Source organism: Melospiza georgiana, chromosome 8 (assembly GCF_028018845.1).
Source record: "Melospiza georgiana isolate bMelGeo1 chromosome 8, bMelGeo1.pri, whole genome shotgun sequence".
NCBI classification, from domain to species: domain Eukaryota; kingdom Metazoa; phylum Chordata; class Aves; order Passeriformes; family Passerellidae; genus Melospiza; species Melospiza georgiana.
Genome location: NC_080437.1, coordinates 18700694 through 18718218, shown reverse-complemented (window position 1 = coordinate 18718218; position 17525 = coordinate 18700694). Strand labels below are relative to the sequence as shown.

Here is a 17525-nt window from a genome sequence, read left to right as displayed (position 1 = left end):
GAATAGAGAAGGGAACAAAATGCTAATAAATCAGCCAGCCAGCCCTTTTCCCCTCCCCTCAGTGGAGTCAATGGAAAGTGTCATTTCACATGCTAATCCCCCTCCGATCTCTTTACAACACCTTTTCCGAAAAGTGTTTGGGAAAAGTCCTTGTGGCCCGTTTACAGCTCCCCGCCGCTTCAGATTCCTTCTTGTCTAAGGCCGCGGCCCCGGTGTGGGTCTCTCCCTCCAGCAGGGCTCCTTACAAAAAACATCTCAACAAAGACTTTGGAGTTCATCAGCCTCCCACTGAAATTCACAGCTGCTGAACAAACTAATCCCCTCTCTTGGCCTTTCTTCCTTTCAATGGGTTCTTGGCTTCAAAGACACTTTGGGAAAGGACTTTGTGGGGACTCACACTGCTCCCTCAATAGAAGTTAGTGCAAGCATTATCTTCAGAGCAAGTGGCTTTACAAACAAATACTGCCTAACAATCTCTGCCCCTCCAGCTCCCCCAAACACACACAAGCCTAGCCTGCAGACATGATGTTATCTGCCACAGGATTAGAGCTCTGTTCTCTGTGCCCAGGGATCCTTCCCTGCTGCCCCCTTCCCCCCAAATTCTTTGTCAACCCAAAGGCCTTCTCACCCAACTGAAATGCCTTCTCTGGTGCCCGGGTGCTGTGAAGCCATGTGCCCACACTGGAGGGGGTAATGCTCACTGCCTGCAGAGTGGGATATTGCCAGCCAGCAGAGATGGTGCTATAAATGGAGAGCACTTTCCAGCAGGGTTTGAGGGGTAATATACCACACCAGGGCTGCAGAGACAGGGCCTCTGCCACAAGCCTCTCAAGCGAGTCACCTCACTTTCCCCTCTGCTTGCTTTCAAAGCAAAGAGCTTCAGGGATGGTGCTTACAGGGGTAAACATGAAGCAAAACAAGAGCAAGAGAGGGGCAGGTGGGAAGGATGCACATCAAAGGCAGGATAAACGGCCAGTCTTTCCATAAGTAACAGTAGCTATGCCTGCTCAAGGGACCTAATGTCATATGTATCTGAGAGATATGTGGAAAGTCTGTGCTTATTTCTCAGCAGTAGAAGTGGCCTGAGTTAAAGAGAGCAAAGGGCTGGACCACAAAGAGTACTGTAACTGAATCCAAAAAGGCAGAATCTAAGAAATGCCAGGCTTATTAAGTGATCTCAGAAAGCCAGGACTTCCCTTATACACTCATTAAGCAAATGTATGCCACCTGGGCTACCTGTGTGATAACCCCATTCTGATGCTGCTCCAGTGTTACCTTTGAAAATCAGCTTTGCTTGTCCCTGCTGGGGGACAGCTGTTAGGCCAGGCTGTTTGTTAACTGCTCCAGACCAAAAGCTCTTCAAGACTCCTTCACACTGGCTATTTGCCTCTGCCAGCAGCAGAACTACAAAAGCTTGTTTTCCTTGAATGCATGTGGTGTGTCCTTAACACCCACAACTCTCAGAAACCCCTAGGCCCTTCTCAGCAACAGCCCTTCAAATTTTCACCATTCAAACAATCTTTTCAAGCCTTTGCTTCCTTTTAAGTCCTCCAACCTTGGGCCATGTAATACAGTCCTTCATATTTTAGTGTTGAGACTGGCAGAGTTGTACATACATACTAGCTAACTGAAAGAAAAAAAGAAATCAGAATTTCTTTCTTTTGTAAGAAAGAAGTTTGATTCCCCCACCTTTAGCATAATACTATGTTTCAATTCAGAATTGAATTTCTTCTTACCTCCTTAAAAGATTAAATTAAATCAGCCAACAGATTCCTAAGCTATTAACTAATTATAAGAACTGACAATTCAAGGGTATAAATTTCCACACAGGTCCAATCCTTATCCTAGTTCAGGCTGCATGGCTTCAGTGGTGTAACATTTATTTCCAATGGGAGACAATGCCATCAAAGGCTCTCTGTTTACTTACTCACATACTTCCAACTCTTGATGTCAAGTGCAAAATCTCAAACATTGCTGAGATTCCCCAAGAGAACCTGAGTCTGGGGCCTTCTTGTGTCTGATGCAGATGAACAGTCACAACTGACGCAGCTCATTTGGAGAAGATCTGACCCTGCAGCCTTAGGGACTGCATAAGACCTGATGTCTCACCACACCAGGATGGATGCCACCCATAGCAGCTGAGCCCGAAATCTGGTTTGCCCCACACAGTTCTCAACTGCCCCCTCTGTGGGTGGCCATGTAGACTGAGGAAGTCTCATGCAGCCAGAGTAACAAGTCTATGAAAAAAGGCATCACAAAACACAGCTTTTATTTCACTGTTCTGTAATTTCTCAGTGCATCAAACCGCAGCAATAGAAACAACACAGCAGCAACAAGGAGGCACTTTGACCTGGAAAGGAGTGAATGAGACATGTCCTCTTCCTCCCTTCTCTGATTCTCCTCCCTCCTAAGTCTCATAGTAGACTAGGTTGATTCGTGTATGTCACTGAACCGCAGGCCCATGACAGCATTATCACTCAAGCAGCAAGCAGAGCAAATATGGGCTGGCTGCATCCAAATCTTGGGAATAACCCTTGCTCTCAGCTATGGATCAATGATTATGCTGCCTGGTTAGTAACAAGGATGTTGAGAGAGCAGACAAGGAGGGAGGAAGAGAGGAAAATAAACACACACAAAGATGTGCCCTAAAATCCCATCTACCTTTCCAGATTTCTTCCTTAGAACAGATATGCTTCATTCATCTACTTCCAGAGGAATTGCCACAGTGATGACAAGTCTCAGCACAATCCGTATCTTCAAGTCCTGACAAGTCACCTCCTGCAGCATATTCCTACCACCATAGTGCCAATGGGCCTTTGAGAACCACCTTTGCATCTATCTGTAGGTGGTATGAATGCACCATACCTGTAGCAAGGAGCTGTCTCTCCCTGCTCAAGTCTGGGCTGGTCAGGGTAGCTCAAGGGAGATCTTTATGGGACTTAAACAATCCTTTCTGCTCTTAAAGCCCCTAGGCCATCTGAAAAACCTGAAGTAGGAGGCCTTTAGATAATAGTAGGTGAAAAATCCAGCTGTGCTAAAGTAAAAGAAGTGAAAAAAGCCAGGAGCCAGAAAGGGCAGGTTTTAGCCCCAAGACAGGATTTGACTGGCTCCAGGGAGAAGCACACAGACCATAACCTGCCAACATTCCTGAATGGGAGAGTCACAGGAACTGGAAAGGGAAATTATCCCTGGATCTGAAACTGGGTGGGCTTGAGCCTGCAGATGATGGGGGAAAAAAGATATAAAGGAAGGTGGAGAGAGGGTAAACAGGAGACTTGACTTTTAAAAACAAGAGAGCTGGGTGAAGAAGAGAACCAAAGCTGGCCCAGAGTAGACTAGTAGTTAGTCCCAGGTGTAGCAGGATATGGGTGCAGAGGGGTGAAAGGGTGAGTCAAGGATGAGAATGAAGAGAAAGAAGGAGCCAGGAGAGATTCTTGCTGCAGCCCAACAGAGTGAAGACACACCAGCCTAGGTTCCCAAGGCAGCCCAGCTACCACTCAGGAAGTTTACTCTGCAGCAGGGAATAGAGCTTGAGCCTCTTCTGTGGTGGTGCTGCAGGTACCAGCCCTGTTTGTTTCCTGAAAAATAGAAAGCAATGCCAGCCTAGAAGGGAAAGATTTTCCCCTTTGTGCTGGGGATAGAAGGAAAGAAGAAGGACCTCTGTGCAACCTGGACAGACTGAAACTGAGATCCCTGGCTGAGAAGTGGCCTCAGACTAGTAAGAAAGAAGAGAGAAAAAAGTCTCCAGGAGCTGCAGGCACCAGTGGGCTGTCTGGATAGTGGATGGGGCCAGGCGTGCAGGCTTAGCACAGTTCCAGGCACTGGCACAGACCTATTTCTCCAGAGTCAGAAGGAGAGTCCACAACCTGCAGCACATCAACAGGTGAGGCAGTCCACCAGCTCCTGGTGTGCACTGCTCCAGCTGCTCCACACTTTACACATTCAGCTTGCCTGCTATGGTCATGAGGACTTTCAGGATGGGCATGAAACCAGACACCTCACTGAAACTGCTGCTGCTCACAACTTGGGTATGAACCAGGAGACCCTGTGGGTAGTTCTTAGCCTCAATGCATCGGGCAATTTCATGGAGGCCCATGAGGATGTTTGGAGAGAGCTGTGGAGAGGGAGAAGAAATGAGTCAGCATGTTCTGCAATATAACACAGGTCTCTCTCCCTCCACACCCTTCATTACTGTTCTCCACTTCATTTTCACCAAACAGCACCTATACAGTCAAGCACTGGCAGGAAGAATAGCTGCTTCTCCCCTTGCTTTCCCAGACTACAACTGCCAGCTGGCATCAGCAACTGGCATCAGCAACTTCAGAGTTTTTTACGCTAGTTACACTATGTTCACACTTAACCACTCCCAATTGCCCCTTCCCATCCAGGATCTATGTGCCAGTATACTTCTCAAAGGGTAAAAGCACCTTTCAGATACTTCCTCAACTTCTCCTTAGACTATGTCTGGGCCAAAGTTAAGAAAGAAGATACAAGGCAGGCTGGATTAATGGTCATTACAAGGTTTGGCACTCCCCTTGTCTTCCCAGAGAATATGTGCCAGTTACACTGGTACAGACACCAAGACCCACAGCCCAGAGCCAAGGTGTGCTCAGGGCCCCAGCAGGACCACAAGGAAAGGTGGCATCTACTCACGGCCTGCTCGCGCAGCTTCTCGTACAAACACTCCAGCCGCTGCAGCGCGTCCTCCAGCTTCCTTCGCGTTTTCTGAAGCAAAACAGGTATTGCTCGTCTGCCAGAGCTCCAAAGGCACCTCTCCAGAGCCAAAGTGCTCTCACTCAGTCCCTCCCTTCCTCTGCCTTTCCACAACACCTTACCATTCAGCTGCATCTCAGCCTCTGACAGCCAGGGTCTGTGACACAAGCCAGCCATGGCCTCACTCTGCATATATACATACATGTACATATATACACATTCTCTCCCCAATACAGAAAGATGGACGGCCCCTTTTCCCATCTCCCAGCCTAGGCATTCCTCCCTTCTGCCAGTACTTGCAGACCACAGGATAGACTGATGACTTCCTAAGTGTGAGAAACATCCACTAGTTGACCCATGGGGTGTTCAGACAGCCTCGCCCTGACTGGCCCAAGAGAGAGTTTCTTCCTGGTCTCCTAGGGAAAAGAGGGAATATCCTTCCCACTCTGGGTAACCACCAAGGAAAGTGTGTGAAGTGAGTACTGAAGCTCTGATGAGACTGACCTCATCAAGCCCATCTTGAGTAATCCACTCACAGGTAACTTATTCCACCAACACAAATGCCTGGCTCTGGGCACTGCTGGAACAGGCCTGGAAGCCACAGGAGTTCACTGCTGTACAGAGCCAGCTATTCAACCACGACCTGAGCTAAGTGCTTAAGCCCAAACCAACAGGCCTTTCTGTCCATAGAGGGAAACTTTAGATTATGCTGCAGAAATTGCTATGCTGCGCTCACAGAAAGCACAGAGCAAACACACGGAAGATGCTGCTCTAATTGCCTGATTCTGGCATAGCAGTCTGGGCTGAGTGTTCATCATAATACCTATCAAGCAGAGGTATTCTGGAAGGCTTCTTAGTGGCCCCAAGCCCTGGGAAGACTTAGCAACCTAACACAATGTGCAAACACTGCTTTTCTGCTTCCAGACAGTCTGGCCTGACACACTGACCCAATGTGACAGGTGCCAATAGCCTTTCAGGAACCAGGGTGGAGAAATTACATTTACTTGGACACAAAGATTGTTTGGCTTTCTCTTCCACCTGGGATATGTCAGCCTTTCCCTCTAAGGTCTATAGATAGCTGGTAATACCAGCTCTGCAGGAACTGTCTGCAGATCAAACCAGTGATTTAGCTGGGTAAATTCTTCTACTTTCCTTAAAAGAAAGAGCCAGGAGGACAGAATCATTGCTCCAAGAAGGCAATGAGAAGCAAGGGATAAAAGAGAATGCATCTCAGTTCTCAAAGATGAACAAAGCTGCAGCCTAAAGGAAGGAGGCAAATGGAAATTAACTTGGTTATAGGGACAAGACTTTTCCTTTCTTTAGCCAAACAAAAGAAGGAAGCACCAGTCAAACATCTCTAAGGGAAAAAAAGTCCAATATCAGAGAAGGGAGGACTTACTGGATCAGTGGCAACAGCCGAGCAGCGTTGTACCAGCCCTTCAAACGTAGCCTTCAAAGCCTGGTGCTCAGGGGGCAGCTCCTTCCTCTCAATGCTTTCCCTAGGTAGCTGGTGATACTGACAGAAAAAAATGCAGCTGAATGAATGCAACAGGAGCATGAAAGGCTGGAGCAGGTAGATTCCCCTCTTCAAACTAGAGAACAGAAAGAATTTCACCCCTTCACAAACCTAGAGAATATCTGGAAGCACAGAGTTAGGTTATCTTCAGACCGTGATACAGTTCCAGGCCTCTCTGGATTCCCAACTCCCAGCAGGCTGACAGCCCTCCCTGGTCTCCCTCGCTCTCTCCCACCCATACCCAGGTGTCATTTTTCCAACCTGGCAATTCCTCTAATGCTCAGCAGAGATGCCTTGTAGGGGCTAGGGAGCAGTATAAGCCCTCTGCAGCTGCCAAGTAGTAAGAACCTCAAAAGCTGAGTTGTTTTGCTACTTGACAAGATGCTGGTGGCTGGGGAATGCCCCACTTTCCCTGGTACCTGTAGGCTGCCTTCCTTGGGTGCTCCTGGGGGTGACTGGCCAGATTCTTGCAACCTGGATAGCTGAGGATGGATCCCTTGGGGTTCAGCAGGCACGCCCATTACTGGAGCTGTGATGGGGGCCAGAGGAGTAAATTTCTCAGGCAACTGTCAGCAAAGAAAGGAAAGAAAAAAAAATTAAGAAAATCAAGTCCAAGGAAGAAGGGTTGGCTGCTCCTCCACAGAAAAATTCAACATCCTTTCTAATTTGAAGAGTCTCCAGTTCTCAAGATGATGAAAGAACATATCCTTGTTCTTTCAGCCCCCTGACTCAGAGAATAGGGCCCTTCCTCTTCCATCCTAGATGAACAGTCAAAGCAGCAGCAAGAAAACCCCTCTGGAATTGCTCAATCAAACAGATCCGTTACCCCTGAGAGCACTGCTCCTCAGAAAGCCGCTTGGTCTCTGCAACGGCACGAGCCCTGAATGTAGAGATTAGCAGCAGTAAAGTGTCCAACTGAGCAAGTATTGGGGAAAATCCCACGACATGGGGGGAGATTCCTCTTGCAAACACTTCATCATGCCCCTGCTAAGCCAGAGAGTCATGACAGATTCTCTCCAACAGGGCTAGATCAAAAGGAGATGGCTTTAACAAGAGGCTAATCCTGTTGTAGTGAGCACAGCCTGAAGCAGGTTCCCAGCTATGCTGCCAGAAAAAAAGGGCGAGAAGTCTGTTCCAAGCTAAAGAAGAGGGGTGGGGGGTGGGAAGGATGCCAAAGATGCTTCTCATCACACCTGCCAGCAGGCACCAGTGATAGAAACAGGGTACTGAGAGCATTTGTTGCAGAAGAGCTCAGCTCACAGGCCCTCCAGTGCAATCACGACAAGGCACAGAGCTGCAGGACCAGCACAGCAGGCAGCTGACAGCTACACCTGTCCCAGCTTCTCTCAGCACAAGTGCCTTATCATTTGGTATCAGCATCTGAGGAGAATCACTGTTGTGAGGGAAAATGCTGCCCCTAGCTGTCAGGTGTGAAGAGAATGTGACCTCCTCAGCCGCTATCAAAAAAATTGTGTAGGCAAGGGCATAAGATTAAATCTGTATTTTTAACAACAAATTATTGTAGGCAGCCTGGGAAGTACTGACAGAGGATGCAACATTAGAGCTGATAACCATATTACAAAACAGCCACCCTGCAGAACAGCATGTGACTTTGGATGGCAAAGAGTCAAGATTGCTTGGTCTCCATTCCTAGCCATGAAGGCAGTGCAGATGTAGACAGAGCAACAGGGATAGAGACCTGCGGAGTTTGACAGCGAGCATTTATAGGAATGTATCTGTCACATGGAACTCCCTGGCTAAAAGACAACCAACACATATTGTAGCTGAAAACTTACCTTTTTCTTTTGAAGGCCTCCTCTTCCAGTAGAGGGATCACTCCAAGATTCCTGAGCTGCTAGGACAGAGGACAAGACACAAACCTCAGACTGTGAGAAGCTGGCTGCAGCAACAATGCACAATCTAATGCACAATTTAGAACTTCCTTCAGGAGAAGGTCCTTTGGCTCCAATTCCCTTGTCATTGTACCTTTAGACTGTTTCAGCTGAGGAATTTCAAACCCAGCTCACAGGCCCATGAGATGCTCTTGCTTTCCCTTCTCTTTCTTAGTTTCATTCTTAGTGTCCTAGTGTGTGCACAGCCTTAATGAGGTGATGTCTGATCAGACTGAACTGGCACATACCCACTCCCACACAGGAAACTTTTTTTCTAACTACCTGAAGCTTTCTGGATTCTGTATAAGCTGCAGAAGTCAGCCTCAGAGTCAGGCCTGAACCTTGGTGGGGACCTGCTAAGTGTGCACCTCACATTTCAGGAAGTTCTTGGGGTTCCCCAGAGAATATGGCACTGTGATAATGCAGCAAGAACCATGCTACAGGTGAGAGGGCTTGTGACCAGTACTCACAGGAATGCTCATGGTGGCAGTTCAAAGCAATACCGGCTGTTCTGATAAAGGAAGAAAGATTTAGGGGTGGGTTCCCTTCCAAAATCATGTTCAGAACCAAAGCTTAGCAAAATTTGCTGACTGCCAAATAGAAGGGAATAGACTTCACCAGTAAATGCTTTGGGAGCAGAAGGGTGTCTCAGCAGATGCTTCTGTGGTACTCTAACCTCACTCCAGGTAATTTAAAATCCATCAGACAACATGACATCAAAAGACTTGCATCCACTCTTCATTCTGCAAAGGTCAAATTGCAACTACCTTGTCTGCTGCTGTCCTGTAAAGGTACCTGCATCTTTAGACAAAACCCTAATATTAACAACCTCAAGCCCATGAGAAGGAATAATCTGTGAGAAAACAGAGGAATTCTAAGGGGGCAATATCAGAATTTCTGGAGCTCAGAGCCACACTTAATGAGCTACTGATCCTGAACTGAGCTTTAAAAATCGCAGGGGAAAGATGCAAAGGTGCTTCATTACTTTAATTACCTTTATTATTAAAATCCTGGCAGCCTCTTTTTGCCCTCCCTTTTCCCATGATTTCAAGACTCGCTCTCTGATGAGTTTGGATCAGAAGTTTAATTAAGTTGGCACCTATTTCTAGCTTGGGGATTCTGTGCCCTAGAACTCTGCTGGCCCCCACAGAGTCTGTGGCCCAGCAGTCCTTGGCACTATTCCAACCCAGTGGCACTCTGTATCCTCACTGGAAACAGCTATTTAAATTATACCCTTTAAGCCAGGCATTTAATCATCAGACATGACAGACAACAGACCCTGGTGCATTTTTCTGGGGTGAAATACTATCTTCCCTATGCTACTTGTGAAATAGGATTTCTCACCATCCCTGAAAGGAGTGCCCCATGGCAGCAGTCTCCAGCAATGCCTGTCCTAGAAAACACAAGACCATCAGAGGCTGGAATCAGGGATTATCCTGGCCAGAAAGGAGATGAGCCATCATGTTGCTGTCCTTCTCCCTGTCCCTGACACTCACAGGAACTTGGGATTTCTGCAAGTGGAGGTGTCTGTTCATTGTGTTAGTAATAATGTTCATGAGCTGTAGATACTATGTTCAGGAATGTCCAGAGCAAACAGTTTTGGCCAGTCAGATTGAGTGATTTTACAGTCCCTTTTCTGATTAGGAGAAATACAAATCAAAACCAGAACAATAATAGCAAGCAAGAAAGCACTCTCAAGGAAGCCAGTTTGCACTGCTGAACCAAGCATGCCATACGCTGCCATTAAAACCAGGGGCAAATGCTGCCAAGGAGAAGGGAATTTCTCAGTAGTGAATTCCTGAAGGGCATCTTCAGCCTAAAGAAGTGCTTGAAATCCTTGCTGTGGAATCATCTTCCCTTAACACAGAGAAACTGAGTTGAATTTCCTAAATGAAGCTGTGATGTTTGTGCCTGGTAGATAGATGGTCCTGCCAAAGGGCAGCAATCAGAACAGTGACAGCCCACAAAGACATTACCCCACTGACAATGTAGATTAGAATATGACTACCTTCCAACACCAATGAATATCAAGGAGAGAAATCAGTACAAAGTATCAGTCAGAAAACCCCTTGGGTCCAAATTTTCCCCCACAGTCAAACTAAGATTCAAAGCTAAACCTCACCCTTTAACTAAAGCCAAAAGGGATTTCCAGTTCCCCTTGGAAGAGAGCCCCCAAATTCTGCTTGGGAAGCTCTGCTCCACCACTGCTTCTATTGGGAGTCCACCTCTTCCAAACCACAGGAGGAAAGCACAAGCAAAACCATGCACAAGGCTGGGAAAGTAACAGGGAGAGATGAATTACAACCACTGGCCTCTTCCTCACCTAGACAACCAAGACAGAAAAACTGCTTCCCTGTACTGCTGGCCCAGCAACTGCCTGAAAAGACAGAGACTGAAAATGGTCTAATACCTCCAAAACTGGAGGGAAATAGAGAAGGAAGAAGCAGGAGACATTATTTTCTGTATCCAAACTCATGAGTAATAGCATAGTACTTTTATTTCACTTCCAATATTCCCAGCTGTCACTTACTAGTCCTCAGGACAGGTATGTTCCCTACCCCACTTGGACAGCTCCCCAGGCATGCAAGGGAACAACAAACAGCAGTGAGCATGCACACATGCACAAGTGCACACACATCAAAACATGCATTTCACTGGAACCAGCAACATTGCCTGCCCCACAGGTCTGGAGGTTTCTCTGGGTACTACCTGCATGATCCGTGTGGGGATCTAGCCAAGGGAAGAAACCTGAAAATCAAGGCAGGGTGGAAAAGGCATAATCACCAACAGCTTTAATTCAGTGAGTAATTTCACTGGACTACTATGCCAAAAAGCTTTTCAGGAAGGAATCTGTCCAGCTGTAGCTTAGAGCCTTTGGTGTGTAGTCCCCACAGACTTCAACTTCACACAGTGGGATTTGCTATCCTTGGATAAACACAGGTCAGCAAAGAATTTCAGGTGGAGGTAAACATCATAGCCTCAGTTCCTTCACTCTCAGCATACATGTGGCTTGGAGAAGCATCTGCTCAAAAATCTATGGATTGTCAGCCTTGTTGTTAGGTATCTCCACAGCCTGGTTAAGCCTGTCCCTTGAGACAGCAAACAGAGAATTAATAAACACCAGATATTCTGGGAAATAGAAGGAATGCCCACGAATGGGGAACTAGGTCCAATAACACTCTTTCTATTCATCATGCTAGCAAGGGCTTCACACGATAGACTGGATTCAAACTATAGACCCAGAGGGGTCTAAAACACTGCAGAGAGGAATCCAGAAGTGATTCCCAGACAAGTCCTTTATGACAACAGAAGGAAAATGGTAGCCCTAGAGCACAGCAGACAGAGGAATTTAGTCCTGAAGCTAACTAAGGAGTATCTCATGGACAGGGAAGCTCTCCCACCATTTCAAATACGCTTCTCATGTAAGTTGCATGAGCAAGGGTGAGATGAGCAAACCTTCCATCAGGCATTCCATGGGAACCACCACCCTTTCCATCACAGCAGATGCCTTTGGAGTAGATGACTATTCAGGGTGCACTGAGGACCTGAAGAGACATCATCTTGCAACCACAACCTGCGAGACAGAACAACTGAGCAGGCTGAAAGAAACTGTCAGCATTGTTGTGTTCCACCACCACAGCAAGACTCAGCACTCTCTGCCTGTAAGGTCTGCCTCAACACCACATTCACTCTTTACAGAGATAGACCAGACCTCAGAAGATCCATGTCCATTACACACTGCAAACCCCTCCTGGGCTTGTCCTGGACACATGTCACACAAGCAGTACTTACCTGTGGGAGGAGGAGGAATGGCTGCTGGCAGTGGTTTAGTAGATGGAGCTCCAGGACCTCCCTGAGGATAACCCATGTTCATGGGGCAGTTGAAAGGTGCTGAAGAGAAGTCTAGAGGAGACTGGCTTGCCACAGGGAGAGGACAGGCTGCAGGAAGCTGAGATGATGGGGCTGAGGCTGGAGTGAAGAGGGCAGGTCTGGGTGGTGGAACACCAGGAGATGTCATGGGCATCAACTGTCCTGGCAGAGAGGGCTGACTGGGGAAAGGAGCAGGACCAACAGGTCTGACTCCCATCGGTCCAAATGGCTGAGACTGTGACACAGCTACAGACAACAAAGGGAGTGTATCAGCATTACTTGTTTCATGTGCCAGCTACTCATGACACTATCCTTCTTGGTAATAAGCCTTCCCTTCTTCAAGCCATATCCTTTAATATTGCTGCCCTGCTAGCCCAGGCTACATCAGTGAAACTGCCATCAAGCCAGCTGTGGCTTTTCCACCCCTATTAGCACACATGCAGCAACAGTTACTACAACTAGATCTGTCAGAAGCACTGAGAAGCCTCTTAGACAGCTGACTTGTTCTTTGTCAGTACAATAGGCCTGTGAGTAAAAAACTAGAGCGGCCACCCACGTGGAAGGCTTTAGTCTTAGAAAACCTAGAAATAGACACAAGTATCAGACAATGCTTACCTGGCCCTGAGACAGCTGCTGGATTCAAGCCCAAGTTGTACTGTGGGTATGGGTATGTGTCTCTGGAATAGACACTTGTTTGTGGACCTGTGCTGGCCTGGGGAGGGGCAACATGGTGAGGTGTCACAGGCATTGCTGGCACTGGCTGAGGTGTGAAGAGGGAAGGCACTGAAGGCTGAGATGCTGCTGAAGGGGCAAATGATGACGGATAGTTGGGCTGCAATCAAAAAACAAAGAATTTGCAAATGGCCAACAGAGTCATATGCATACATAATACTAGCAGATGCAACTTCTATCTCTGTCACTTCTCAGGCAACAGAAGCTGCTGCTGTTGGTGGTGCCCTGGATGCACTCAATCAAAGGCCTTTCCCACCACGTAACTTGCTCAACATGATGAGCATCACACTCTTTCAGAGTATTCTCCAGCTCTCAAAAGGATTAGTCCTCAGGAGCAAGTTCCCATATAATGACTTCCTGGAAGCACAACCAAGAGGAAATAATGAAGGAACAACAATGGAATAATAGAGATTATTATTTACAAAGCAAAACTTTGTAAACAGTCTTCTTGTGCAAGAACTGAGATGGAGCTGTGAAGCCATACTACACTAATTTTACTAAGATATCAGGGTAAAATGAGAATAGCAAAATGACCCCAGCCCCTTTCACCCTAAGATTTGAGATCTCAGTGGATCACTACACTTGTAACATTCTCCTCCAGGGACTGCATGTAGGACAGGGCTTTGTGAAAAGACTCCAGGCCACTGACTTTTGGATTACCACACAGCTTGTGTTTGCTCCAGTGAAGGACATCAATGAGGAGTTCTCAGTATCTGCAGTTTGTGTCATCTCATATTACTTCTTGTGCCTTCCACCACCCAGCAGCCTTCCTCCCTCTTCCCAAGCCATGAGCACCTGAGTTTAGGGCCTACCTTCTCTGGATGTCTGGGACCTGCTTTGTGGGCTGCTCCTTCAAGGATGGAACCTGCCTTGGCTGCTGCAGGTTTGATGACCCCTACATTGACACGAGCGTAGGGAAAAGGGGGTGGCTGCTGATCACCCACACTCTCTCCTTGAGCATGAAAGAGCCGGTCTCGGAGCTGTTCAATCAGGAGCTGAAACAAACTCTGCTTTAGAAGAAGCACTTTGAGAGCCCCAGATGGAAAATGCTGGGGAGGCATTTAAAGCAGACCCTGACCTAAAGCACTATGAATCAAACTGCAAAACTAACCATGTCCCCAACAGCCACCAGGAAAAAAAATCTCAGCAAATGGTAAATGACAATCTGGGACATCACCTGCCATACTATCAGGCAGAGGAAGTCTCCCTAATCCCCCAGTCTTTATAGTATTCCCTCCCCAACCCCTATCCACATTTAGGCACCAGATGGATTTATTTCAAACTGCCAGGTGACCTCCTCATTCCCTTCCTCTACAAGCTAGTTTCAAGAAGAGAGGCAGCTTCCCTGGCAAGCTGCTTCCCAATGTTGTTCTGCATCAACCATTTTACAGTTCTATAACTCTTTCCTTTTCCTTGAATCAAAGGCACTACAAAGAAAATGCAAATGAAGACAAAACCCATATCCTGGAATACCTTCCCCTCTCACCCTCTATTCTCAAGTTAGCATAACTAAGGTGAAACTTTAAGTCCTGATGCATGACAAAACCCCAGCTCTCTCTCATGCAGTCTTCCCCCTCCATACGACTCTTTCCCACAACAGCTTGCTGCTCACTCACCTCTCTAGAGCTGCTGGGTAGGTAATTCATTGCAGCTGCCAAGCATCCTTGTGATGCCAGGAGATTGGCATACTGGGTGATTCGTTCTGCCAAGACAGGGCCTGGTGCTGGTGCTGCAGTGCCTCGGAGCATCTCCATGGACCTGCTCAGCACCATCACCTTCTCTATAAGATCCTGAATAATACAGGGAGAAGGAAGAGATCAGACTACTCAGAATCTGACTGGTTTTACTGGTCCATCTCATGCTGAGACAATACCGGATAGCTCTCCCCACTTTCAGTTGACATCAGGGCCAATGTGGACAGAAGTTACTCCCCTCTGCACCAAATACTGTCACTGATAACCATTTCCTCAGATGCACTTGGAGAAAAAGAGGAACCGGGAAGCAAATCCTGACATTGCTACTTTAATGGTAAGGAAAAAAAAGAAAATCAGAAGCCACAAGATTGCTCCAATCAACTGTGATAATTTTACTAGTAGGCTTCTGTTGTTACAGGCGATCAACTTGGAAGAAGAAGGCTTAAAACCGTATCAAGAGAAATTCACTAGAAAAAACCTACTACTGCTGGCAAAAGGACCAGAAGGGTTTTAGTTACTCAAAACTCCTTCAACTCCTAGGAATGAAAGCAGTGTTTACAGCTGGAGAATGATACATGTTGATATCTGGCAACCGGGAGGGGACCAGTTTCAGAAATAACCAGGAGTGCTGAAGATGCCTTTTTTTGCTTCTACTCAGTAGTGGGATTACAAAACCAGGGAACTCTGTAGCAGAGGGCATTATCTGCAGATATCCAAGTGGAAGACTTGTCTAGCTCATTCTAGCAAGTGACAGACACAACAGGGCATAGTCACTTAGCCAGGACTGGTTTAAGGGTAACAGATTACTGAGATTAACTCAGTTGGTCAGAGCATGGTGCTGGTAATACCAAGGTTGTGGGTTCAATCCCCGTATGAGCCATTCACTTAAGAGTTGGACTGCATCATTGTGGGTCCCTTCCAACTGGCATTATTCTGTGAAATAATCAACAGGAATGAAGAGAGGTAGGTAACAACATTGACTTAGAAGTCCTGATTTATCTGCAAGGTGTGACTTCCCATTTGTGGTCATTCAACTTGCAGTGGGAATATCATGATCCAGACTCGATTTTATTTTGCTAAGGCCATTCTGATGGTACAGCCAGATAACTGCAGCATTAAGTTATACATGACAAGCACAGCAGCAAATGTATCCCAGGCTACTACCAGTAAAAAAAAGGGTATAGCTCAAACTTCCCTGACCAAAAGGAAGCTCAGAAATTACATCAGTACATAAGAGAGGCAAGTAGGCTGTAACTCCTGCCTATAGCTGGATTTACATGCAGTGTAAACACACAAACCCTGACTGATTCAGAGTGCAAGCCTCCTTTCAAAGTAGGCTCATAACCCAGGCTAGAAGGAGATGCCTGGTTGAGTACAAACAGGTCTCCACTGTCTGCTGGAAGCCAGATACCCTGATGGGAAAATGCAGACAGTTCAGGGCTACCAGACTGGCTTAAAGAGGAGTCAGACCAACATCATAGCACCTGTACCTGTAGGGCAAGTGGTGATGAAGTCTCATGATTTTTTACCCAACATTCCACCAGCCTCTCCACATTGCCTGATGAGATATAGCAGAGGCAGGCATCATTGGACAGGGCTGCATCTCCCTCTGACTCCAGGCGGGCACCCAGCATGTCTAGAGAGAAGAGATGCAGCCAACATTTAACATACGACCCTTTGGAAGAGCTCATTAACCCCAGTGCTTTGAATCTGCACCTAATTAGAATCATAGAATAATTTAGATCAGGAAAGAACATTAAGATTGAGTCTAACTATAAACCTAGCACTGCCAAGTCCCACTAAACCAAGATTTTAAGTGCCACATATACTTATTTTATAAATAACTCCAGGGATGGTGACTCCACCAGTTCCCTGGGCAGCCTGTCCCAATGCTTGACAACCCGTTGAGTGTAGGTGGCTCTCCTAATGCCCAATTTAAACTTCCCCTGGTGCAACTTGAGGCTGTTTCTTCTTCTCCTGTCACTTGCTATTTTGGAGAAGTACAACCTCCTTTTGGGTGGTTGTAGAGAGCAGTAAGGCCACTCCAATCCTCCTTTTCTCCATGCTAAACAACCCCAGTTCTCTCAGCTGCTCCTCATAAGACTTGGGATCTAGACCCTTCACCAGCTCCATTGCGTAACTGTTGGATAACAGAGAAATGGGAAGGAAACCCAAAGACAACCGGTTAAAAAAAACCTACTTTTGTATATCTGCCAATTTTTATGTCTGCCCAAACACATAAAAGAAAGAAATGACAGATTAATTCAGTGAAAAAAATCCAACACTTTTTTTTTTCAATTTCCAAAAGAGGTGTGGGAATTTCCAGGCAATAGTAGGTGCCGAAACCTGTTTTAGGTGGAATGAAGCTCCACTGGACCTTTTATTGCAAATGAAATACCCTTCTCTATGGAATAAAAATCACCCTCTTCATGTCTCAGCCAAGGGATAGCAGCTATCTTGGTTTTTTTTCCATGCTGCTTCTAGAGGTCACAGGAAATACCCACATACACAACTTTACCCCATGATTCTCAGCTACAGTGTGCCCCTATCGTTCTCCTAACTCAACACCCCACACTTATGTAAGTTCCAGGTAGCTGTAATGAGTAAGAAGTGCTTCCTTTTCTTAACTCTACCCACTTCTTTCTGTAAGCAGTCCAGAGGTACCCTCTGCAAGGGAAACTGTATCAAAACATAGTACACTGCATACCACAGAGCTGAGTGTAGTCTTCCTGCTTTGAGTATGTTAACAAGATGGCCAGTGCCTCCTTCCAGCTCTGTAGATCACAAGTGCAAACAATATCTTGCCACTTCTGCTGCACAATGCAGGAAAGCAGCTGTAAGGGAAGCAGAAGACCTGTCACTCACTGAAGAAAAAGATAAGCTGACAGTCTAAGTAACAGCTCACTTTCAAACACGCTTTCCGCCAAGTAGAGACTACTACACTCACTGTATATTAAGGTCCAACAATCTCAGCATCCCTACCTTAACAGTAATTGGAACCTGATGCCTCTAAGAAAAGTAAAAAAGCCCAACAAAACACTTTAAAGAATATGGAAACAGCCACACTAGACAAGATTAAAGATCTAACACGTATCTTGTTTCAGAGCA

General features: G+C 46.6%; 1 protein-coding gene across 3 annotated transcripts in view; it reads right to left on the bottom strand.

Moving 5' to 3' along the window:
• Positions 1-2252: 2252 nt before the first annotated feature.
• SEC31B (SEC31 homolog B, COPII coat complex component) overlaps positions 2253-17525 on the bottom strand; it is a 34977-nt gene continuing 19704 nt past the window's right edge. Inside the window, exons 16-27 of one of the 3 annotated variants that reach the window (XM_058028624.1) lie at positions 17125-17251; positions 15908-16053; positions 14340-14513; positions 13536-13718; positions 12607-12823; positions 11914-12237; positions 10831-10869; positions 8026-8084; positions 6649-6795; positions 6113-6229; positions 4654-4725; positions 2253-4114 (exon numbers count right to left, since the gene is read on the bottom strand). In XM_058028624.1, the coding sequence (XP_057884607.1) occupies positions 3935-4114; positions 4654-4725; positions 6113-6229; positions 6649-6795; positions 8026-8084; positions 10831-10869; positions 11914-12237; positions 12607-12823; positions 13536-13718; positions 14340-14513; positions 15908-16053; positions 17125-17251 (1785 nt within the window). In that variant the 3' untranslated portion in view covers positions 2253-3934. The remainder of the gene's footprint in view (positions 4115-4653; positions 4726-6112; positions 6230-6648; positions 6796-8025; positions 8085-10830; positions 10870-11913; positions 12238-12606; positions 12824-13535; positions 13719-14339; positions 14514-15907; positions 16054-17124; positions 17252-17525) is intronic. The other 2 variants (XM_058028625.1, XM_058028626.1) reach the window with 2 other exon arrangements.